General features: G+C 43.7%; 1 protein-coding gene across 9 annotated transcripts in view; it reads right to left on the bottom strand.

The window, feature by feature from the left end:
* The window catches only part of ARHGEF7 (Rho guanine nucleotide exchange factor 7), a 180,511-nt gene that overhangs the window by 4,393 nt on the left and 149,650 nt on the right, over positions 1-26,468 (bottom strand). For 4 of the 9 annotated variants that reach the window (XM_030921995.1, XM_010384723.2, XM_010384719.2 and 1 more), the window contains 9 exons: positions 26,215-26,274; positions 25,333-25,479; positions 23,352-23,438; positions 20,686-20,764; positions 20,355-20,494; positions 17,716-17,940; positions 14,857-14,950; positions 12,660-12,749; positions 488-587 (listed from right to left, as the gene is read on the bottom strand). In XM_030921995.1, the coding sequence (XP_030777855.1) occupies positions 488-587; positions 12,660-12,749; positions 14,857-14,950; positions 17,716-17,940; positions 20,355-20,494; positions 20,686-20,764; positions 23,352-23,438; positions 25,333-25,479; positions 26,215-26,274 (1,022 nt within the window). Of the gene's footprint in view, positions 1-487; positions 588-7,291; positions 8,877-12,659; positions 12,750-14,856; positions 14,951-17,715; positions 17,941-20,354; positions 20,495-20,595; positions 20,765-23,351; positions 23,439-25,332; positions 25,480-26,214; positions 26,275-26,468 lie in introns of those variants that run through there. The other 5 variants (XM_030921994.1, XM_010384720.2, XM_010384718.1 and 2 more) reach the window with 3 other exon arrangements.

The following is a 26,468-nucleotide window of genomic DNA, read 5'->3' as shown; positions in this document are numbered from 1 at the left end:
CTGTCAACCTCTGTGCACGGCAGGTTCAAGCCTAGTCAAGGGCAGCTTCAGTCTATGAAGACATTTTAAAAGTGAAGGTTCTGGCTAGGCACAGTGGCTCACACCTGTCATCCCAGCACTTTGGGAGGCCGAGGTGGGCAGATCACCTGAGGTCAGGAGTTGGAGACCAGCCTGGCCAAAAGGATGAAACCTTGTCTCTACTAAAAATACAAAAATGAGTCATGGTGGCGCAGGCCTGTAATCCCAGCTACTTGGGAGGCTGAGGCAAGAGAATCGCTTGAACCTGGGAGGCAGAGGTTGCAGTGAGCTGAGATTGCACCATTGCACTCCAGCCTGGGTGACAAGAGTGACACTCCGTCTCAAGAAAGAAAAAAAAAAAAAAGTGAAGCTTCTGAAGCCACAGCCCCGCCCTCAGGGAGCTGTCTGAACCCCACTGCCCCACTGCAGGGGTCGAATGCCTGCTTTAGAATACTGGAAGACATCTTACTTTTCTTCTATCACTGTCTGACCATTACTTTTAGTTTCTTCCACTATAATTTTCTCTTCTTCTGGAAGCAAAACTTGTGGAGCAGATTCTTTGCGTGAACCTAGGATCATGAAAAAATAATCAATAAACCTTGGGCGAACACCATGGCAGAATGAAGAAAAATGACTATACAACATCACTTAAATATTAAGTTCTATCAACTATGCATTTAAAAATGTGCATCCAGGCTAAAGGAGGGCATGTTTTACCAGGTTTCTTCACCCCTGTCTACTGAGCCCAGGCCTCTTCGTGACCAAAGCCGTAGAGAGGAAAGGAAACTGTAGCCTTTTTAAAATCTGAATTACGGATTGTTTAAACCTTAGCATTTTCAACAGGGAGGAGGTCAAAGGTTGTGACCGGACTGCTCTGGCTATTCATCCCATTTTGAGCCACTGTTGCGAGAGTTTCAGCAAAGACATATGAGACCTATCAGAACATACACAGTGAGTGTTTATAAATCCAAGATCTGGCAATACAAACATTTGACTCTACAGCAACATTTAATAATCAAGATATTACAGCATCATAGCACATGGTTTAGAAAAAATAACATTTGGTCCTTTATAAAAACTTTATATTTCCTAAAATATAAAATAAACATTTTTCTAAATGAAAGCAAACTGCTCACAATGTCAGAGGAACATTTGTGTCATTTAACCAACGCCTGCACAAGAGTTTATATGAGACAGGTCCTCAATAAATGTTGCAAAATACGTACTTTAGAAATTAGGAAATCAAAATACTCATTTTAAAAGGTGAGGAAGAGAATCAAATTGTATTTAATGATGCAGGGAGAAAATCTTGCCTTAAAGAAAATATTTTCTTGAAGGTCATACAGTATAACGTGTACCATTTATATTTTTGAAAAATTACACCAGATGCAAATCAGAAGGCTATACTCTATCACAGAACACAAACGCCTGTAAGCGGTACTGTGATAAACATCTCTCCGTGAAAAAGGGACGTGTGTTTGAGACATGCTAACTATGGACACGGTGCTTGCGCTTGCTGGGTCTTTTGCACCTTTTGCGTGTTCCTAAAAGCGTGTCAGTGCTACGCAGCCTCACTGTCACAGGAAAGCTCAATATAATATGAAAGTTTTATGAAGACAGGATTTTAAATAATGGCTTCACCTGCATTTTACCGCATGCTTAGGCTCCTCTGAGCGGAACAAGGTTAAGGATGATGCCAAAGCTTAAGATGGCTCCTAAGACGTTCCTGACACGCGAGGGCACTGCTGCTATCTTCACAGCAGCATGCAACAGGAACCAGGACTGGAGGTCACTGGCCAGGTGCTGCCCTTCGTGCATGTGCAAAACCTGCTCCACCCCTCAGAATGGCACCCCTGGGAAACTGGAAATTGAGGGACTGAATAAAATCAAGACACTGCTCCTTCATTCTCTCAGGCATAAGATTAAGTCCTGGGAAAGCAACTAAGTGCCACTCTGTCACCTGGCACAAGCTTCAGGAGATACTCGCCATACCAATACTGGGAAATGAGGATAACTGCAGAATCTTAGGATCAAATGCAGCACTTAAAATGCAGTCACAAGCCATGGCTGGCACACCTGTGTCTGTGTTAAAGTGGGCGACCCTTCAAAGGCGACCATCCCTCCCCCTCATACTGTTATGTCTCCACTGTGCTACCAGCTGGCAGCAGTAGACCTGACACTGTCAGGGAGGGAAGGAGCGGGGGCCCAGCTCTTCACATGCATCCCCTGGGTCACAGTCCACCCACCCGCACACACAGTGACCGATGTCTCGGGAATAACTTTTCAGACAGAAGATTCAGACAGGACTGCAAGGTATGATTTCAGAAAGACGTTTTTAAAAACATTAGGCTGGTAGTATCAGCCCTAGGAATCTCCACAGGTCCAGGAGACAAGGGCGGAGACGGCCCTTTGGGCTGCGAGGACTCCTGCCACTCCAGGTGCCTGTGCTTGTGCTCCAAGAGGCCACAGGAGAGGCCCCTGAGGGTGGTGGGCCCTTCCTGGCTAACGGGTAATGCTGCTGAGACATGTGGGCCACACGGGAAGATACTGCTTAGGAAGGAAACTGATGTGTGAGGGATATTACAGCAGAGCGTGCAGTGCTAGCCAGGGGGAGAAGCTGCCAGTGTTTCTCACACAAACGCAAAGGGTACCCTTGTTCCTACCAGAAAACGTTAATTCATGTGCTATTTGCCCAAAAGATATAGAAAAAGAATTTCATAGAAAATGAGAAAATAATGAAAGAAAATCCAGAATACTCATAAAGATTCCGATATTTATACCACATGTGAAGAAATTAAATGGCTCCACTTACTCTTCCCCGCAAAGAGAAGCCCACTGGTAAGGTCCCACATTTCAGTCAACTAATTTTCCCACCAATTATCCAGCTGTCCCGCTTTGAGCCCAGACAGCTGATGACTGTTTCAGAGTCAGATTCACAAAAGTATTACTTGTATATCTCACATTGTTTGCAACACATTTCTTCAAATGGATTTGCTAATGGGACACACTGGAAAAAGTCATGTAACTGCGGATCAGGCAGATTAAATTCTGGATTTCAATTATTTTTGCCTCTTCTAGCTTCCTAGACAACCTGTTTACACCATCTCTTTCCAGCATTAACATTTCCGAATGACATAAAATAGGATCACAAACAATGTCAACTTTGTAAAGAAATGGGTCAGACACAGGGTCCACTTCCGTACAGGAGTTGTGAGGCCATGAGCCACGTGTCCACCGCCTGCAGCCAGAGCTGGGACACCCCTAGTGGTGAGTCTTTTAAGTTAACCTGGGCACATCACTTAAGCACTGAGTCTCAATTTCATTACTTACAAAGCACAACAAATCTACTTCTCTAGAGCTGTTCTGAGGATTTAAATATTATATTTTGTAAATATCTTTTAACAGATGAACCCATAAAGGTCATAAAGGTAAAAGTCTTTCCATTATGTAGCATAATTTGAGGAACTAAGCCTGTAAGAACTGGTACAATTACTGTATATGCATGGCACAGGTCTTATTTCTACAGCTACACTTAAAGCATGTGAGAAGGATTTAGTGATACACAAATGTAAGCTGGAAAACGTATCACAGACAGGATGTACTGCTTGATTCCTGAAATGCACTAATGTGAAAAATGCCATTTATGGATCTGATGGCGAACTAGGAAGCTTGTAAATGAGGATTATTAACATGCCTAGAAATCATGCAATTCTAATAATCTGCCTAGTTTTCAATATACATTTTTCTAAAATGATTGAAAAATTTTTACTGCCTTTCAAACAACAACAAAGAAATGTTCTCTGGCCAGGTTTACATAAGTTGACTATTTCTTTAAAGAACAACGTTTTAGAAAGCAGATACAACAAGTTATCTCAGAAATTATTAAAGTGTTTTTAGTGGCATCGTAGCACATTTTTTCCCTGAGTTACCTAGTTTGGAAAAACAATTTAACAGCAGAATTATCAGATAATGTTCTCTCACTTTATTTAAAATCCGTAACAGAGGCTCAGACATAGATGAACACATTCATGATGGTTCTAGCACAGTCAAGATCTGTGTTTCCCAAACTTTTTTGTTTCTGGGAGATGAGAGGCGTTCCACAACACATCATTTCGGGAAATGCTGTGGGCTAGTGGGCTACACTTCTTGGAGATTGACAGTGCACCCTTAGCACAATATAGGCTTTGATGAAGTCTGCCATAAAAATACTCACTTAACTTTAATTCAGCATTTCTGAAATGCATTTGAGTGAACTTTTTTTCTTTTAAACATCATTATTAACATCTTGTGGTTTTGTGGCTAACATTTTGAGAAGTGCTAGATCAGCTTATAATCTGTCTGTTTCCATAACCACACACAGAGAACAGCTGGTTGGTTATTTCCATATGGAGGTGGGAATAAGAAAAACATGAATATAATGAAATAATTTATACTTAATACCAATCCAGCACTTCTCAAAACTCAAGGACCCAAGAATGTGCCTGTAGATGCTCGGTGTCTGCCTGCCCCGGGCTGAAAAATTCTGCAGCAAGCATTCCACTCTCAGGGGCTGCTGTGCGCCACATGACTGGAGACCCCAGAGGGCACTGGGACCCCACAGCAACACTCACTCAGAGGTGTGATCCAGAGAAGCCTGGTCCAAGTGTGTGTTAACATGAGCACAAAACTTAACATTTTAGGGATGTCTGAGAACACTGACCCACCCCCACCCCAAACAGTCACACATCTGTAGACAAGTATGGAGCTTTGTTTAAGAAACACAGATCTAATCCAATATTTCCATTCCATAGACGAGACGACTTGCCACAGCAGCAACACAGTGGTGATCAACCCCTGGGGCCCCGAGTGCCGGCTCGCGACTGCCATGCTTGGCTGTTAGACACCATTCTGGGGCCTTATCTGACGACACACAACTAACTGCTTCAGGAGTAATGCAGTGCAACTGTCCAGTCCAGACACCGGCATGGTGTGCAGGCATGCATGTGTAGGCCTGCCTGTACCAAACGCCTAGAAACAGGGTAAGTTCATCAGAAAAGAACACCTGTCTATCTGACCAGTGATTTAGGACATGGGCAGGATAATTCCTCTTCTTAAATTATCTTTTCTAAAATCTGCATCTCTAATCAACTGAAAATCAAGTAACATCCACAGTGGAGCAAACTACAACTACACTTAAAGAAAAACGATTTAGTAAGATCTCTCCAAAAGTCATCTAGGCCATTTTGTTATTTATGGCTCTAAGGGTCTAATTTCCTTTTCTTAGGAAAACTCCCATCTTGTGCTGACAGAGTTTTCTGCACTTACTGTCTGCACCTTGTCCTAACACTATACCTGCCACCAGGTACTTCGTTTCCTTTCCCTTTATTTTGCTTCATTACTCTCTTCTTAGCTGGACAAGCACTTTATAAAACAAAAATTAAAAACTGGCCTTAGTCTAAATAAAACAATTTTAAAGTTGTGCTTTTTCCCATTTATGCACACAAACAAAAAATAATGCTTCTTTCTGAAGACAAACCGGCCAGTGACCGAAAGCTTAAGAAACGGGAAAGAGATGAAATCAGAAACGTACAAGGTGTGACTTTGTCTTGTCCAGAACACAGCTAACTTAAGAGAGTGCAAGCTTTTCTATCAGGGCAGACAGAAGGGTTCTATCTATCACCTGCCTGCCTTTGGAAGATGTTCCGTTCAGGTGGAAGAGCCAAATCATATTAAACTGCAAACTATGCTATTCCCCTCCCCCATGTAACAAATATTAAAAGCCACGGGCTAGCAAATGCAAAATTTATTTCAACTGTACATAACAGGTTTTTTTTTTTTTTATAAAACAAACACTTCATTGCCATATGCAACCACAAACAATAATATGCATACTGTACAATACAATGCAACATTCAGATATACATCCAATTTAGTTTTTCAAATGGTAGTCACCTATTAAAAATGGCTTTTCCCATTCACAGATAAAGAGCACAATTATAGAGATTATTTTCAAGATCTTATACCACTATATACACATTACTGTGTTTTGGCAATTTTATGCAAAACACAATTAATATAGATTATATACTTGTGGCAAGTGTTATTTCAAAGGGAACACCATTTAGGCCATTTGCAAAGGCCTGGTGATGGCTTAAACCTACCTTCTAGTTCAGACTCTTCATTCTTTCATTAGAATACTAACTGTACACATAAATATTACAGAATTGTATGAACAGAAGATACTATTATCAGCATGACTGAAGTCCCACAAAAGTAGAAACACTGGCCCTCTGGATGCCACATCACCACTGCCACATGAGAACTGTCTTTTCGGGCTTGTGGCACTAATACTTCTTAACCAGGTCACAAAAGCTAATGGTGTTAGACATTCAAAACAAATGCAAAGAAAAGGTCAGGTTATTCTTCTGCAGTGATCCTAGCATCAAGAAAAAGCATCATCAAAATGCCTTTAACTGGTACAAAATTGAATGATAGTAAATGTGAAAACTTTAGTGTAGAGAGTATCAAAGAAAATGTCCCAGTAAGATAACCAAATGATACTTGATATTAAAGGAAAATCCGAGTGCAGCAACTGTGTTTGAGTGTTGTGGTCTACACAGCCCATGACACAGGCAATCCATGCCTACGAGAAGGCAAAGGCAGCTAAGCCAATGCACTAATGAGTAGTCGAGGCAAACAAAAAGGTGCTCCCAGACTCAGAGGACTACCATATGTAATACAAAACCAAAATCGCTCTAAATCCACTTACAGTAAGTATAGAAACTTTGTACTTATCTTATTTCTCCAAAAATTCCATTTACTATTTGGCTGAACATACATAAACCCCATCTCTGCCGGAGATTAACACTGAGCTTTGACTGATTTTAGAAGACTGCTCCTCAACATTCTTATTTTTACTAATTGGTATGAAAATACAAACTCTTCCGATGGCATGAGCACTTCAGTAGCTACTTGGGAACAGACAAATATTTGGAATTAACAGCTGCCCTGATGACTCCTGTGCCATTAGCTCGTTCCATGCTGAATGAAGCCACCCAACTTTCTAAACAACGTGCTACTGCCAGGAGCTCCCTGGCAGCTCTGGGCTTGAGCAGCAGGACCCGGCTCCCAGGACAAGACTGATGCTGCATCAGAGAGTTCACTCTGCACAAACAAGATCAGAACACTGAATACGTGGGTTTGGTGAAGGAGTGGGCGGGGGGGAGGAAAGAAATCACGGCCACCTGGAATTACAGCCACCCTGAAGAAGGAAAAAATGTTATTCTCAATTTATTATGGCATCTTGTTTTCTGAAGCTGGTTTCAATGAATACTTAAAACACAACCGTAAGGTTCCATTTTAACACCAAATAGAGCGTGCATGGGAGAGAACACAGTTTGGCCCCTCAAGCAATGACTAGATGTGGATTTGATGCCACAACTGAATGCAACAGGTCACATTCAGTTCTTTTTGAAGCAGAAATTGGTCTGAGTGAGGCCAGTGAAAACTCCTTACAACAAATCCCAGGAAAATGGGGGAGTTTTTTTTTTTTTTTTTTTTAAAGTAAGTGAGCTACATGGCAACCTAGTAATTCTTCAGTGAACTTCGATATCCCATTACAACGAGGCATTGCAGTTTTACACTATGGGGTTGCTGTAAACGGAGTTTCACTGCAGCTGCTTGCTGAAAACAATGATGTGTCCATGGCTCTTCCAGACAACGTTAAATATGGATGTCAGGGGTGGGGAGCCGGGGGGACTGAAGCCACAGCACTTGACTTTTTAAGTATTCCAAATGCCTCTCCAGATACAGTCTAGTAGTCTACACTTGCAGAGGCTGAATGCTTCAGATTTTGGGCTTTAAACTTTTAGTGTAGAGTTTTTACTATAGAGTGGTGTAGGCTTGCTAAGTGCCATATAACAGAAATCACTGCAATTCAGGGAAGTTTGGGGTGAAGATGAGAGTGAACATCTGAGCCATGACAGTAAGCTCTGCCTTTGGAAAGGAGAGCTCCCACTTCATGGCCACAATGCAGCACACGGAAGAGCACAGAGCCGTGAGGTGGAGACAAGCTCTGAACACATGTGACGCCCGCCCGTCTGTGCACCTGCCAAGGCCCAGAGCCCACATGCTGTTCGGCACAATTACCAGAACACAGCTGTTGGAACTGGGCTCACAGCACCTTTGCTGCATGTATTCTTCTCATCTCTCCACAACTACTTCATCAGTGGTCACAGTACTTAACAAATTTAGGTCCTTACAGATAAGGCCAGAGTCTCCTCCATGGTTCTGGCACTTAGATCGCAAACCTGTGTGATTTCAGTATAAAATAGAAAAGTGTTCATACAGCTGTATCCAGAAATCAATCAAACAGTTGCTACACTGAGAATAAAAAAACATTTGGAGCTATAAAACAACAACTACCCCTTACGAAGAGCACCCTCGGGTGCAGGCTCACGGGAACACACCACCTCCCTCCAATAGTCATTCGAATGTATACTCGCATCGGCAGTTAAGCCTCCACAAAGTACAACGGGAAATATCAGGAACACTCTCAAAAGTTGTTAAAATATCACATAAAAGAGACAAGGAACAGCAAGAAAACATCTAAGAAAAGCAGGCTGCGATACAACAAGCATTTGTTAAGAAAAGCTCAGAAGTGCATTAGTTCTGGTGAGAGATATATGAGCAACAGCTCTTACGAGATGTAGAACCCATTCTGTAACTATGGGCTGTCCATATACTGTCATAGTCAGAGTCTTCCGAGAGGTCTGAAGGCTCCAAACGAGAAAGGCTACTGCGACGACCCAAGGAGTCTAGGCTTGGTTGGTCATCATCAGCCAAGACGTGATTATGCATCAGGTCAGTGCCTTGCCATGCTAAGACGGGCGGGCGGAGGGACAGGCGCGACAGGCAGGGGGTGAGGAGGAGAACGACAGGAAGAGCCACAACCAAAACATGGAACAAAAGCAAAAGGTGATGGGAAGAGAAGGAAAAGAGAAAATATTGTTAAAAATTGGCAACAATGCATGTTTCTCCTTACATATGGCTGGGTTTTAATAACAAACTTAGCAAAACTCTTAGAATACAACTAGATCGATTATTATCTAATTAAGCCTAATTAATATACAATGTTTCCAAACTGCTCTTTTGGATATTGCTCTAAAGCCCCCATTTAAGAAATCTTTTACAAATTACACCCATGTCCAAAAGATGATTCTATAGACATGAGGTAATTAACCAATTCTATTCCACATTCAATTAACAAATAGTCTCATTTAGGACATCATTTGGGAAAGGTACCATTTATATGGCTAATTAAATATTGTTTCCTATCAATAAACAGATGCATCAAACGCAAAATAATTTCAAAGGATTTCTGACGGGTTTCTTCAGTTGTCACTTTGCCAAGACCATAAATCTGAGAGTAGGTCTGGACTTACCTGATCAATCAACAATCACTGTGAGAACTCAGAGGGCAGAAAAGGACTGGTCAGGGCCCACAGCCCCAGAACCCACCCTCTGCTCCCAGGGCACGCCAGAACTTAGCCCGCAGGCAGGGTGCAGTGGGAAGCTGGGTCTGCTGGCAATGCCGGCCACCCCAATGCAGACCCTCTGCTGTCAGGAAGAGAGACGTGAACTGGCAATACCCCAGTGTTAAAAGGAAAATGACAGAGGAAGTGGCACAATGTGGAAGGAGAGAAATAATCATGAGTGGCCGGCAACTATGAGCACGGCCAGGCACCTGGGCTGAGAGGCAGGCCGGGCTGCCAGGGTCTCCCCCTCCATGCAAAGGCAGGGGTGCCCCTTGCTGAGTGAAGGCAAACCACAGTAGCCCGGCCCCTCCCTGCTCCTGCTTCTATCAAACTGACCTCTGTTCCCAGACTGCAAGAACTATGTCATAACCGGCTGTGAGGGCCATTACTTCCTGGAGTTAGAAATCAGTTTCAAGGAAGTTTGGTTTACAAAATCTTCTTGGCATCCAGATGTGTGTATTGAACAGAGCTGCATTTTAGGTAAAATATATTATCCTTCTAAAACCCGTTTTACTAAGCATTTAATGTAAAAAGAGCTGCTTTCATTATGATCCCATTTCCAAGCATCTTAAGTCTACCAACTTCCCTGCACAAACGAGCAATTTCTCCCATTACTCCCTAGTTTTGAGTGTTCGGTTTAAGGGTGTATATGACTATCAGCTCCCTGAAGCCCCAGAGTGGTCTGCCCATAATATGAATTAAAAACAAAACTCAATGTATCATTCAGTGCTTTTCTTGCACAGCAGAAATGGAAATACAGAATACAGGCAATGTGACAAGAAAAGAAAAGGAACTGTGGGCCACTCCCCTTAGGCAGTCAGGGGCCGTGAAGCCACAGCATATCACAGGACCCTGGTCATGAAAAAACGAGGTGGGCACTATGTCAGCCCTCATCCACAGGGGATTGGCTCCAGGGCTCCCCTCGGATACCAAAGTCCTCAGAGCCTCCAGTCCCTGATATAAGATGGCTTGGTGTTTCCATTTCACCTACACACAACCTCCCGTATACTTTGGGGAAGAGCTCTACACTCTGAGTCATTTCTAAATTATTTATAGCACCTAATACAATGTAAATAGCATAGAAATAGCTGTTATAATTATTTTTTATTTGTATTTTTTTTTACTGTTATATTGTTACTTTTTACTGTTTTTTTTTTCTGAGTAGTTTTGATCTGCAGTTGGTTGAATTCACAAATGCAGAACTCACAGACACAGATGGGCGGCCAACTGAACCTGCTCTGTTCATCTGAGACTACTGGGTTAAAATTTTATTTCAAGTAACTGAAATTGAGATGACAACAAAAATCTCAAATTCAAAATCCAAAAATTTATGGCCACATTTTATAGCCTATGACTTAAAACATGATCAGTATTGAATTATAAAAATGTAGTACCTTTCATCACAACAATCTATACTCAGACATTATTGTGTGATTGTACATGTATTTATTCCACCTTTTGACAGGTTACCCAGGCCTTTCTGTTTCTCTGTTTCTCTCCTATTCTGAGAAGCAGTCACTATGAATGGGTATTTTTCACTAAAGTATGGACAAAAAAAAAAACAACAGTGCTGACCCTTGGCAAAAAGTCTTAATGTCATAGATGGGACATGGTGCGATACCAGTAAAATACTGAAAATGGTGAAAAAAAGAAGCTTCTGGATAATCGAGATTCCACAAAGGATTTACCCTGCTCATCCTATCTTCACAGCTGTAGCAGTCTTTGATAAAAGCTAAAGCAGCTGAGAAGTCCTCTTCCCTCTTTTTCCTTTTCTCAGCGTTAAACAATACATGACACTAACTGGAACCACCATGCTGCAGGCGACTAACAAAACGAACAAGTGAGATAAGTGACAGTCGAGCTGGAAAGGGCACCAAGTCCTAAAATGGAGGAGAAATCACTTTCTGTGCTGAGAAAATACAGAATCATCCAGTTCTCAAAAGGCCTGAGGTCCTGCACCATGTGCTCACATCAGCTGTTCTGGGCACGCAGATGCCAGCAGGGTAAATGATAGGCACGCTGCCTCAGCCGCCACCCTGTGGGGTCCGAGGCCCTGCACCATGTGCTCACATCAGTTGTTCTGGGCACGCGGATGCCAGCAGGGTAAATGACAGGCACGCTGCCTCAGCCACCACCCTGCTGCGCTTCACTTGCAACACCACAGGAAAAATGTAAATTAAAAAAAGGCACCTTAGGGCTGAGCACTGTGTCTCACGCCCGTAATTCTAGCACTCTGGGAGGCCGAGGCGAGGTCAGGAGTTCGAGACTAGCCCGGCCAAAATGATGAAACCCCATCTCTACTAAAAACACAAAAACATTAGCTGGGCGTGGTGGTGCGCACCTGTAATCCAGGAACTCGGGAGGCTGAGATAGGAGAACTGCTTGAACCTGGGAGGCGGAGGCTGCACTGAGCTGAAATCGCGCTACTGCACTCCAGCCTGGGTGACAGAGCAAGGGAGGCAGAGGCTGCAGTGAGCTGAGATTGCGCCACTGCACTCCAGCCTGGGTGACAGTGAGACTCCGTCTCCAAAAAGAAAAAAAAAAGCCACCTTAATACAAAAAAAGTTTTTCATTTAAGACACCATACACCAGACACAGGTAAATCCTGTGGTTCTGAAATCTACTGAATAAATTAGCTGTAAATTTCCAAAAAATTTTTAAAAGCAATTATTTTTTAGGAAGACTAAAAGAAACCTTGTTCAAAGTTTATATTTTGGATATTTCTAAGAAACTAAAAAATAATAAAAATGAAAAATTCCAGTACCACACCAATAGCTTAAATAGCTGAAATAACTCAACTAATCTTCTACTGTCTTTTAAACACATCTTCTCTTAGCAAAAGCATTATGAATTCTGGCAATAGGTTATATTTAAATATTTCCTAGTACAATTTTATCTAGAAAACCACATAGTAATTGTGCCCACAGCTCAGACCCAGCTCTGTGAATTGAGGGACCTGAAGCTCAGCTGCTGTCCTGCCTGCCACCCCTGACTGAAACATCGCTCCTGGGAGGTCAGGCGGATGGGCTGTGCAAGAGGCCTACCAAAACAGGTTCCTTCAGACTGTAATTTGAAACTACACAGAATAAACCATCACAATTTCCAGGCCATTGTTGTTAAACTTACTTGAATTGAGTGTTTGCCTTGTTTTGGCGCTGGTACAGTACGCTTCGATGACTTTCAGAATCTGAGCATCTTCTTCCAAAGCAGCTGTGCCTGTCAAGAGACGCACAACAGTTCACAACCGAACTGAAAGGCCTCTAGTGCAACTGGCAAGATGAATGCAGGCATCAACTCAACCAAAGTGACAAGTAAGATAATCTGCCATTTTCTTGTCAGGTAACTGTTTTCCACAAAATTTACGAAAGTTATACTCGAAAAGGTTTTCAGTTTTTTAAAAATATTTGCAACACATCTGGAAAAAAGGCGAATATCCTAACTTTATAATGATTATCCTACCAACCTGTAAGAAAATTAGTATCCTCACTCTCAAATTGGAAAAAGGGCAGGAGATAGGAATATGCAAGTCACAAAACAAAAAGAGTTCTAAGAAAAGATGTCTAATCTCACTGAAACAAGAAATGAAAATTAAAACATTTTCGTGTTTCCACATGCCAGCCAGACAAAAACAGAAGGCCGACAACTCTCAGTGTCGATGTGGGCATCTGTGCCTGTCTGCTCCCCACACGGCTGCCCATGGTCCTGTGAAAGCCCAGGCCCCATCATCATCTCTACGGAACCGGACTCGGACTGCCTGCTGCTCAGGGCGCTGTGTTACCTACCGCTCTGCAGGGGAGGTCTGGCCCCCTGTCCCTTGCACACAGCCTGGGGTTCCCGCCCAGGGTCTCTGCGACCAGGCCTGGAGAGCTCCTCCCCAGACACCTGCATGGCCTGCTTCCTCGGCCCCAGGAAGCTGCTCAAATGGCACCCTGGCACCGAATCTCCCACCTTTCCTCCCTACTGGGTCTCTGCAGCACTCCACGGCCCACACATTGTTCACTTGTTTTGTTTGTCTGTATCCTTCTACTAAAACAGGCTCTATGAGAACAGGGATCTCTTTCGGTCACACCGCATCCTTCACGCCCAGCCCATGACGGTGCTGATGAAGCACGCGCCCAAGAACGATGGTCTCAGCTGCAGCCGGCCCCACGCCCAGCTCAGTGCTGCCCCTGGATCTGCTGAAGGAAGTGGCCCACAGAACAGTCTGCTCAAAGAGAAGCCCCAGAACAGCCAGTAAGCAACAGAGCAGGCGTCCAGCACCAGCTCCGCTTCAACAGCTAGACCCCAGGGCCTCACCATCTCATCAGGGGCCCTGGTGGTCAGAGGCCTGGACCACCTGGGGAGGAAGACAGTCAGGATGGTGACTTATATTGCCATGGACATCAGGTGACAAGGACAAGAATATAATGAACACTCCAGCACGCTCACCTCACTGGGCTGATTGATAAGGTAGGGGTGAGGGGAGGCCAGCAGTGGTGCGGCACAGAGAGTGTGTGGGATGGCTGCTGGGCCTCCCCCTGAGGCTGGAGGAAGTGAGCAGTAAAGGCACAGGACCAACACAGGCTGAGCTCAGACACAGCGGTGGGGCAGGGCAGAGCCCTGCAGGACAGATCCTGCAACTTCCCCAGAGCTGGCTCACTCTCCCTGGGTTGTACCCATCAGTCCACAGCAATCTGTTCACATGTACCCTTTCCCAGCAGTCACCCCCAGGAAAATCACTTACTTCTGTCAAGAGCTCCACTTATTCAAAAGCTATCTACCGAGCACCTAACAGGTGCCAGGTACTTGCTGAGACGCCACGTAGGAACGCAGAGCTGAGTTGGACCCCTAGGCCTGAGAAGCAGACAGGACGGGTCCAACAGCAGAGAGAACAGCAAGAGAACAGCACGGGTAGGTGCAACCCACATGAGAACACAGCAGGTCATGCTTCTAACAGATGGAGAGAGCACTTTGGGAGACGATGGCACTTCAGGAAGTATGGGTGGAATATCTTTGGGTGGAATATCTTACAGGCAATAAGGGAGAACCAGAAAAGCAGGAGAGCCCTCCAGGTCTGGCCCCAGCTCCTGGATGAGGAAGGGCTATGAGGCAGTGGTGCTGGAACTGGCACGGAGACTTCATCACTGACACAAGGGCACTTCTCCTGCTTGCTTGGGTAAACGTTATGTTTACTATCACTTATTCCTACCACTGCCTCAAGGGGCAGACCCTACTTTTGTTTGGAGTCTTCAGAAAGCCACCAAGCCTCCCTCCATCCCATGAATGCCATGGCCTACGTGACCAGGAGGCCACATCCTCCTCCACACGGCCCGCAGCTACTCACTTTTCCGGGACGCAAACTCCTCGTCGGAAGGCTTCCGTTCAGGTTTGCGCTTGGGCAGCAGCTTTTTCATGGTCTTGGGACTCTTACTAAGATCCTAGGGAAAGAGAAAAGAAAATGCTAACATACTCTAAAGCCAATCATTTTCACTGGCGTATCAGAAAGGCTGCTGTAAAGGTATAAAACCCCAAATCATTATAGCCACTGATAAGAGCTTCTTGCTTTTTCCTATTTTGATTTTTCTTTACCAGCTTCTGAACGTTAATTTAAAAATCAATAGGGCATTCTCAGTATTAGTCATTGGCTAATATTTTTTCTTCACTCTGATAAAACCCCTCGTGCCATCTGGGTCCTGTTAGTTCTGTGATGAGAGGTGTCACCAGGAGGCAGGCTGGCGCTGGTGTGCACAGACATCCTGCACACTCCTGAGGGAGGAGGGGAGAAGGGAGCAGCTGCTCCCTGGGGCAGACCCACCCCCCGGTACAGCTAACTGGAAAGATGGGAGGAAACTAAGGTTATCATTAAATGACAGATAAGTAAAAAATAATCACTTTAAGAAACTATTTGAAGTCTCAGGGAGAAGAAAAGGGAGCGACTGCTCAGCTACCCGACTCTGAGTGCCAGGAGCAAGCCAAGCTCAGCCAGGGCTGTTCTGCGGGGGCCACACGCACACTAGCTCAGAGCGTGTTCACAACGGAACCGCCCACCCCTTACCTCTTCAAACAGCTTCTCAAACAAGCACAGAAGACGACAGCAAAATACAAAGTGAGCAAAGCAAGTCCAACAGAGCAGGTAAGGTGTCAACTATCAAGCACGTGTTAAATACCGATATCAAAAAAAGGCTGGTTTCTGCATCACGCCAGTGACATAAACCATCACGAATGTTAACAGGTGAAACCCAGACTCAGAAGATGAGATGCGCTATGGAATGAACCCGGCTGGAAACAGAGGAAACGAAGCATGGTTTTTAAAGTTATATTTACAAGTCTTTTCTTGGGAGCTAAACAACGGGTACACATGGGCATGACCATGGAAATGGCAGACCCTGGGGACTCCAAAAGGGGGAGGGTGATGGGGGCAAGTTTTGAAAAACTACCCATTGGGTACAATGTTTCCTATTTGGGTAATAGGTACCCTAGAAGCCCAAACCCCGGCATCACCCAATACAGCCATGTAACAAACTCTCAATCTAAAGTAACATTTAAAAAGTTAAATAAAAATCTTTCTATAAAAATTGTAAAGCTCTTAGAAATGCAGCAGCAATCTGTTCCAGAAGACACATTTATACACATGTGCTCCCTGGCTTCCCCAATTCAAAGCAAACTGAGATGGAGAGCCCTGAAGAGCCAATGCCCACCCACCATGTGCTCCGAGGGCACCTGCGGGCACAGAGGGTCATGAAGCACACAGCATACCCGACACCCAGAGCCAGGCAGAGCAGGCTGCAGAGCGGCCTCCACGAGCCTCCACGCCCTCTTCTCATACTCTGTAGGACCACTCTCCACGCTAATGCTGCGTGGCGCTCAGCAACACTGGACAGCAGCTACTCAGTGTGAGCCCTTCTCTCCCAGTGTGGAGTGGGCAAAGCAACTGCAGCCAGATTATCAAAATCAAATTATCTTCATTTCAATGCCTCTTCCCTTGCCCTTTCCACTTCTTTTCCCAACAGTTTTATCCCAGTTTTCTTCCCTAGTAATTCAATCTCCACCAGTTCTTGCAGTAGCTCACTTTTTCTTTAGACTGTGAAAGTATACAATAAGGAACACCAACATTCTTCAAGTAACTTCCCATGATAGAAAATGAGAATTCTGACTTGCACACATGATTACCTGAAAGATATCATAAAAACAAAGACTCAGTAAGACCAAAAAATGAAAAGCATAGATCCTAATTTCTTACACAGTACTTTCCTATGGGCCCTAAAACCCTCAGGGCTGCTGGCAAGAACATAGAAAAAGTCCGCTCCAGTTCCCTTGGCAAATGTGGCCTTGACCAAACACAGAGGTGCGATGCCAGGCAAGAGTGCATCACCATCCTCACGCTCACTCACACCCCACCAGCAGGCACTGCTCCTCATATCTGCACGCAGGCTACCTATACTCTCACCGCCGCTCCTCGTACCTCACCACCATGCATGCTCAACTGCTTACGAAAACAACGCTCATCTCAATTATCGGCTTCCTCAGGTGAAAATATTTCTCAGAACACATTTCTCAAGATGCTTCCTTTCCTCATCCAAGCTGGCTTAGGTGAAAGTGTAAGAAAGTGTTAATACTTATATTTATTCATTAGAATCGTACTTTATTTGCACCTAGCAAATACAAAAATGCTGGATCAGAACAGGGATAAGCAAAGACTGTATCATGATTTCTTATGCATCAAAGGGGGAAACTGCCTAAGTGTTTTTTCATGTGTATTGGTAAATGTTCTCTCATCTCAAATGGCTTCTGGATGACAAAACGCAGGGCTCCTGGATAGGATCCCCAATCTAGAGGAGGGGTTGTTCGACGCAGCAGACAGCATGCAGACGCCAAGTGACGGCCTCACGCACGGGGAGGGAGTCACCTGGGCTCAGCGCCTTTCCAGCTCCTGGCCCCCGGTGGCACATTCCTCCGGCAAGCACAGTAAAGGCCCCCTGTGCATGGCACAGACAGGAGGGGCCCTGCACATCCCCTTCCCACACAGGGTTACCACAGGCCTCTCAGCAGCAGAGCAGATAACCAAAGAACCAAGGCAGACCCCTTCTCAGTTCTCTAGGAGTTAGGGTGCATTTTGCTGCGTACAGAGGGACCAGCATGGCACACTCAGGGCCCAAGGCATGCTCACCATCATCTGGCTGTTTGAATGGTCAAGGGACCTCACCTCCTTGTAGCAGAGAGCAGCTGACGGCCGGAGGGGAGGCGCGGGCCGTAGGCAGCTCAGGCTCCAGGGCTTGGGTGTTTTCGGAGGCTCCAGGGGTCCCCAGTTGATGGTGGTGTGCGGGGTGCCGTGGTGGGAGGGGTGGGGGAGCGTGTGGTAGGCGGGCGTCAGCGGCGCGGGCTTGCTGTCTGCGTGCTTGCTGGACGGAGTGACCGGGTGGGAGGGGAGCTGCCGAGGGCACAGAGCGGGAAGGACAGAGAACGTGAGACTTGCATGCTCACCGTGAAAGGGCACTATCACGCACTTCCTTCCGCTCTTTAAACACTCCATGTGAAATAAACCCCAGGATTTATCATTTCATTCGAATCTCTGGCTCTCAGTAGTCAGTTTTTGGGGCCAAGCACCAGCTCGCGCCACCTGGGCTGAGCGTGGGACTCTCCCACGGCGTCTGCCCCACACGGTAGGGGCAGCTCTAGCTGGGGCCCCAGCACTCAGACATCCACTAGCCACATTTATTAGCTACGGAGTAACATTAACAGAAAAAAGGTACTTTATCTAGTAAAAAGACAAGAATTTCACAAAAGCACACAGGGCATGTGGCTGCAAGAAGGAAGGTGATTCCCCCCAGTCACGTATTATTCTTCACCTGGTGATAAAGTACTGGGCGAAACTAAGGCCCAATCGCCTAGTTTTGTTTTTTAAAAAAGTTTTCCTGGCACACAAGCAGGCTCGTGCCTGTCTAAAGCTGCTGCTGTGTTACAAGGGCAGAGTACAGCTGCAAGAGGCCTGAACCTGTAAAGCAGAGAATGTTTACCATCTGGCTCTTTATAGAACACTGCCAAACCCTGGTATAAAATCAGTTATTTTCTTAGAAAACTCAACTTTAATCAAAACAAAGTTAATTAAAAATTAACTTCTTAGAGGAGGTATGTCATTAATGAATTTTATATTCCTGAGAAACCTGAAATATCCCATCACAATGACAGTTAAATGAGAAAAGTTAAGTAAGTAATTCTCAAAATCAGCCAATAATGACTTCAAATTAGCCGACAATAGTAAGGTGCGTTTAATGGGAGAACAAGCTGTGTGGCGCTGTGAACTGGAAACCTGAGTGGGGTCGGCATTCTGAAGTGCACGACCTTCAAAACAGGCTGAGAGGGAAGGCCCCACAGCAGCTGATGCCACAATTTCAACAACAGACACCATCAACATTCTGCAACGATCACATTCTAGTCCCTGCACGGGGGAGGGAATCGTGTGAGATACAGGGCATGCTACGAAGCCACCGTAACGTCATCTTTTCATAGGAAATAATGTATAGATGGAGAAAATGATGTAAGACATCCCTCCTAGCAACAGCATCAGAGTTAAGTAGCATCTGGTTTTGTTTCTCCTTTCTTGAGAAAGTCAAAGGAAGTATGCTTTATGCTAAAATTAGAATATGACTTCAGTTGGACAGAGTTGGATCACAGGAGAATACATCATCCCACAAAAGAAACTCTGTAGGAGAACGCAGAACACTTTAAACAGGAGGCACGGTGCCTTCCCCGCCACCAGTGAAAGAGACACTAAGACGGAGGGTCTGGCCACAGAGAAAAGCTGACTTGATACAAAATTGTATGAAGTAGAGTTTCAGGCTGCTGTTGAAAATCTGAGTGAAGCAGCTCATCCACTGTTCTTTATAAACACACGTGTACACACGTCGCTGGGATAAACTGATCTCCATGAACGAATGGAGAATTTTAAAACGGCAGAGCCATTAAAGATGAAATGCTCGCTAAAAGCCAATGAGTAGTTATCTCCATGCTGCTGAGAGAAATCAGATGGACTCTGAAACTGATGAGAATATCAGAATACAGCAATCCTTCTTGATCTACAACCTTCCCATGAAGAAGAAAACATGAAAACCGAGCACACGACAGAACTGATCCTAATAACCTAGTAAGGATGTGGGGGAACCTGCAAGCTGAAAATGCCGTGTCATCGTCACTCATTCTTTAAAAGCTCTGCCCAGTTTTTCGGTATTACTTGATAAAGATGACGACTGTTACAACAACCCGATACCAACTTCTTGAGCAAAAAACACCAGGAGAGGTTTAAACACTGCAACTGAATTCAGTGTTCATCTATTTTGAAAAGTTGTAATTCTCTAAAAATTCAAAGAGTTGCTGAGCTTTTCTAAGTAAAGACACCTCAATTCCTTAAAATCAACAGTGTGTCATAAATTCTATTTTAATGCCTTCAACGTGAATCTGGCCCTTTTCATCATCATAATCATTTATTTTTGTTTTCTTAAATAAAGCATAATAAACAGTTAAAATCCTCAGAAAAATCATCTATAGTTTAGTGTAAAACTCCCCTAAATTAGTCTTCTAGGGCCACGCTGAGCAAAAGCAGCTTCCCCCAAGCACCTCTGAACTGTGCGTGAGGAGGCACAATTCAGGGCTGTTTCTCGAGAACACTCACTGGAAAACAGTTCACTACTGCACAAAGAGGCCAAATGTTTTCAGAGAAACATGAAGCAAGTGTTTCGCATTTTTATCCCAATATTGATCTGGTTTTAAAGCACGTGATCACTTGCTGACAGCTCAGCCACGGGATGCCACGCCTGGAGTCTGGAAGGACAAGCGCCAAGTCCTTACGGTATGAGACGGCACCGAATGAGGCTTTACGGTGGGGTTTCCCAAAGATGTGACCTTCGTTTGCTTCTGTAGGTGGTCCACCCACTCCTGCAGGTCCTGCTGGTTGTTGCATGACACTAATATCCGCTCGATCATGCTCCCTAGAGGAGAGAAGGAAAAGATAGGCCGAGTGGAAACACAGGTAAAAAGCACGTGCATGCACACACAGCCCCCAGAATTCCACTCAACGCTTCAACACCACCTTCTGAAATATGCAAGCAAGAATCTGCACGCGGGGACAAGCTGCCTCTCCTCCCCGAGACACGGCACTCACACAGCTTGTGCCTATCACCTGATATTTCAAATGCATTTCTATGGTTTTCACTGTCCTCAAGCTTTGTGATTGTCATTCCTGTCGTTGGAAGCTTTCCCTAAAAAAGACCCCCCCACAAAAAAAAACAATTAGTGCTTTTCTAGAAAAAGGTACCATTATTAAAGTAAATATTAAATGATTTTAGAATTGGTGGAGGAACTGTGTTTGTGAACCAAAAAAAGCTCGTTTGTAGCAGATGCATGTATAATACAAAAATCTTTATCTCAAATAATAAATCATAATACTGTACTGTAAGCAAGCAACTCAACCGGTGACAAGGGACAGACTGACAAGCCCAAACACACACTGCGTCTGATGAGCTGCTACTAAATAGACACCAAGACAAAAAAATCACACATTATGATTTTTAAAAAACTACCGTATGTAACAGTTGTTTTAAATGATGTTTTTGCAGAAAAGAAGCATGTATTTGCCTCATAAAGAAATACAGGGGAAGCTCCAAGTTTAAAGTCAAAATGAGGGTGGGAAATTGAGGCAAGAACAAGAATTGTCTAACACTCTACTTTGTAATCCAGCAAACAGAAAATCAGTAGTTGTGCTAAATGCTGCACACAATGCAGAAAATGGTTGGCAAACCAATGCTCCCTGAAAATGGAAGAAATCGGTAACTGCAACAGGAAATGTCAATGGAAAAGATACCAGAAACAGGGTACAAAGTGATCATTACAAACAAATCAGAAGTGAACACAAAACAGCCTGGCGCAGCTGACAGAAACCACGGTACCCGGTGGCCTACCAAGTCCTCAGGAAGAGGCAGTGGTGTCTGGGTCGTCCTGCCTGGGGAGCACTCCATCAGCTGCGGAGCAGGATTCTGCATAAGCACCTCCAGTGGGAGTGCTGCTCAACGGGTGTGGGGAACGTGCCCCCACAGAGAATGGGTGGCAGTGCCACAACCTGACAGGGGCTCAGACATCCAGCAAGTAAGGGCCAGAGAGGCTGGTGATACCCTACAGTACCCAGGACAGTCTGAGTCCTCAGCCCCGGGCCATGAATGATCCAGTCCAAAACGTCCAGCAGTGCCCAGGTGGAGAAATCTCATCCTAAAGCACGGCAGGTGGAAGAGGAGACTGCTGGACACTTCTGTGGCCAAGCGTATTTTAAAAATGCTACACACTGTGAACTCCTTTCCAAGATTCATAATGCATATAAGTACTTTAACAGCTGTGAGTGCTACAGAAAATGAAACTGCACAACTGTGTTTAACCTAGCCCATCAGAACATCGGTGTACAGAACACTGTGGCTGTGGCTGGATCGAACACTTTTTAGCATCCCCTAAAGCCAGTGCTCTAATGGTAGAAACGGATACTGATGATACAGAGACCATGGGTCACCACTGTACTAAGAACGGAAAAATAGAATCCTGTCGTTGAGATGAGCCCCAGCAGTCTGTCAGCACATCAAGGGTAAAGCCAGTGTGAGCACCAGCCTCACAGGCAGAGACTCAAGCCTGCCACAAGTGGCAACCTCTTCTCCCTTAGGCTGGAGAAGGCTCCTGTCTCCAGCCACTGGAATGAGACTCTGGGGATATAAAATAGGAAGCCAGATAGTGCTGACCAGAAAGGACAGAGATTTAGGTTTATCAAGGTCATTAACAAAGAAGTAGCTGCAAGTTTATTGGAAAACTCTAGTGGGCACCACCTTAGCCACAGATCACCTCTCTTCAGCAGTGGCCTTACAATCTACAGCCTTATTTTCCTGAGTCTTTTCCTATATATGTGATTCATCAATTCTAAAGCACCCGTTTTAGAGTAAGCGTATGATGACAAGTCCTCTCTGGGTGGTCGACAAAGCCTCTGTGAAGGCACAGTGTCTGCCTAGGGTTCTCTAACGCCCTTGCTGGGACAACACAAAACAACACATGCTACAGTGAAACGCAACCCAGGGAACACAAAGTGGTGGCTTCTGCTGCAGTGGTTATGTGGTAACTGGCCAGTCCTCAGAAAGTTGATGGGAAGGATATGAGCCTCTACAACTTCACAGAAAAGAAAGAACGAAACCTGCCAAGTGCACCTACTAGACAGCAAAAATACCAGCTCCTTCACATACCACCACTATCAACCACTGTCGTAACAGAAAAGGCCCTGCTCACTCCTGCACCTCCTTCTCAAATCCGCTGTCACATTTGCTCCAAGAAAAGCAGGAAAACAAAAATTAAAAAGGTTCAACGACCACACACTGCTACTTACATACTTACATCACTTTCTATCTGCTGATGCATTTGGGCAGTGCTGTGCCACTGACACAAGACCTTAGTCTACACCACCCCACTAACCCACAAGCCCTAGCTGAACCCATTTCACAAAACAAAACTACAGCAAGGAGTAGCAAGGTATTTTGCATGAAATGACAGAAGGCAATGACAGAGACTGACCTGTGCCACAGTCGTCTGTGTCCTTATGAGGTTGCTCTACATTTACACTTCTTTCCTTTTTTAAAATTAACATACAATATGCTTGCATAGTCACAACGAAACATAAACAGGAGCTGTACATCCGTATCGGAACATACAGCACTACACACACAGCACATACACAGATACATGTAATATTTAACACAAAATTCAAAGCCAGCCTGAAATTATCCTCAGATCCACAATAAAATATAAATTTAGATTGTGTTTTACCTGATAGATAAAGCCACTCATCCTAGGACTGGCAGACAACATTAGCAAAACATTTGGGAAGAGTAGAAGATATCTTTCATTCTTTTCCTAATACAAAAAAAGAAACCCAAAACATTTCTTAAAAAACATCTACTTCCAATGTGAGCACAAATATTTATACTAGACCCTATGAAACATCACATGACCTTTCTCATTTAGGTATTTCTGTCAAGTTTTATCAGGTAAATTAAATGGAAACAATTATGATAAATTCTGTATTAAGTCTTAATATATGATTAAGAGAGAGCTTTGACATATAGGTAAAGAGAAGGATTTCTAAATTCTTCAAAAAACAAAAGGTAAGAAACTAAACTGAATGATTAAAAGATCCTGCAGTCACAATTAGCCTGTGTAACATCTTGAACATATATCTGGTTAAGGAGTTCAGCTCTGTGATTATTTTCAGGTAAGCTAAAATTTTCTTTTTCTGGTTCAGAGAAAAAGGAGAGAACCTATACATTTTAGTGGGGTCAGGGGAACAGGTGAAGTCTTTAACCTAAAGAAAGGATAGGATAAAATGTTAAAATCAATTTTGGTCTATTAATAATTCCTGGCACTTCCCAAACCTCCCAAATGTCAACTCAGTGTTGTTTTCATCCACCCCATAAACATCACCTGGTTTACATCAGACTTAAAAGTATTACTTATGTATTAAAAATCACTTGCTTCAGTAAGATAAAAGCCAAAGAGACGATAAGTGAAAGAAAAAAGTTCCTAAGAATCCAAAAAGAGACAAAAAATGCCAGACAGTCCTTTTCACATGTTGACATTTAAACTACGGCCCCCAAAATTGTAATCAGTCCTAGGAATTAGTTTCCCCAAGTATATTCCTCAGAACATTAGGCTTATGCAAATCACCTTGAAAAGAGTCTTCCATACTTTAAAGAAGCCACTGAGACCGACTTGCTATAGTCCTCTCTTGAAGACTCACAACATACTTTGGGAACATTGAGAGCCAAGTCTCTGAGGAGCTCTGTCATAAACAATCTTTCCACTAATTACATTCAGTCGTGATCAGAACCACTCTGAAGCATTTTGGAGTAACACCCACCAGAGTGGTATAGATCTAATATTATAAAGAATACACTTTGGGAAATGTTTCCACAGATTAAAGTTTAAAAGAGCATGATTCAAAAAGAAACTGCTTCTGAAAAGATGTGAGGTTTTTATAATCACGGTTTCTTATGGTACCCAAACTACAGGACTATGTAGACGGGATGGTATTTTATAGGTGGAAAGGAAAACACACTGTAAAAGTTTCAAGTTTTAGTTTTCTTTTTCTCCTTAGAGTCTCGTGTTCAAAAATGAGTCATTTAGCATGTTTTGATCATGTTATTTTTGCAGAGGCAGAATAAAATTCAAAAAGAGGTGCCTGTTTAGTGACCCACTGAATGTATGTCAGTATGAATCATGAAACAAACTGCTCGATTTTCACTGTGTGGGTGGGTATGTCCCAAAAATCTGAGTTGATCTCTCACTTAAACCAAACCCATAAGAAAACTGTGACTCCTGTAAGCATATGTCGTCAGCTAGCATACTTCCACAGGAAAGTATAAGGACCTGAAAGCACTGAGAGCGGCAGGTCCCTGTGAGAGCAAGCCTTGGTACAGAGTTGCTGGCCAGATAAGCACATACAGCTCCGTGCAGATGTGTGCATGGGACTCCTGCAAGTCTTTCTCCATGCTATCCTTCAGTTCACGTGGGTTTCAGGCCACACTGACTTCAGCTGGATCAAACTGGTCAATAAGTCCACACTCAGCTCTAAGCCTCTCTAACATGCCATAAGCCTCTCTCCTGTGTCAAGAAAAAAAAGTAGCTCACAAATTATAAGATAGAGCTTCTATTAGATGTTTTTCATTGGCTGAGATGCCTTTAAAATCTTCTGTTACGAGCTTCTAAGAGTGGGACAGAAACCCTGGTGCATACATGTGGGCAACAGTACCTCGCTTCCAGCACACTGGATCAGGACCTGGGACATGTAAGTGACGTTGCCCAGAGTTTTAATGTCATCGCCCTCCCAGTTCCGGATGGCTTCCGTCAGGATCTGCAGCTCAAGTTCTTTCCTTTTCCGGACTTCTTGACATTGGGCCTGACAGACACAGAACAACACTGTTAACAGACAGAAACTTCCAGAATCTTAAGTTCTGGCCACATTGCTCTGTATCGTCCTTAAGATAATTATTGCTTTATGTCTTACTTCTTCAGACAGATAATCTATTGAATGATCTGCTTAATTATACGGAATTGAAAGTATTTGCTTGAAAGTATGTCATCAAGTCAAAAGAAGCAACGCACACAACTGCTCTGGAATACTAAGTATTATTTTAGAAAAATAGAACAGATTTTGCCACTTGTATGAAAAAGAAATGTGGACAGGACAAAACTGTATTTTCATTCTGGTTTTGTTAGTGTTTGCCAATATAGAAGACTGAAGAGAAGAAACAAAGTATAACTTATGCTATAAAATAAGGCATATATTTCAAAAATGCAGTTGGTAAGACAACACAACAGCAGAGAAAATGGAACCACCATTGTTCTGTTTTGCAATAAATCATTAAAGACAACATGAATGAAGGGTAAAAAAGTTTTAAATAATTTTAAAGTAGATCTAACATCAATTATACTGTGATTTTAAAAATTTTAAGTAATTATTCTATCATAGTCCACTAAAAGGAGTTTACCAGCCATAGAATGCCACTCTGTTTTTCTTTCATGTCAGCACAAGTCATTTTTTAATCATTTGACTTTTTCAGTTGATAATTCTTTTACATTCATTTGTCACAATAATGTCTGGAGGGAAAAAACAGTATGCTTAATCACTTACTGAAAGGTTTTTGAAGGCAGCCATAGATTTTTGAATATCTTGTCTATCTGTATGATAATCCTTTGAGTAAAAGAAACATACAATTAGCTTTCATAAGGAAAAGCTTTTCTTAAAAAGGTACTTTCTACAGACCAACTTGAAACTTTTCTAATACTTTTCAACCCTTAATATTCCCTTTTTCCGTCAGCATTAAAGTGTCAGTCTTTCAGAAAATCATGAAGCCATCAGACTTAGGGGAAACATACATTGAAAGA

Source organism: Rhinopithecus roxellana, chromosome 18 (genome assembly GCF_007565055.1).
Source record: "Rhinopithecus roxellana isolate Shanxi Qingling chromosome 18, ASM756505v1, whole genome shotgun sequence".
Classification (NCBI taxonomy): Eukaryota; Metazoa; Chordata; class Mammalia; order Primates; family Cercopithecidae; genus Rhinopithecus; species Rhinopithecus roxellana.
Note: the sequence above shows the minus strand (reverse complement) of the source record. Positions and strands in the feature narration are given on the sequence as shown.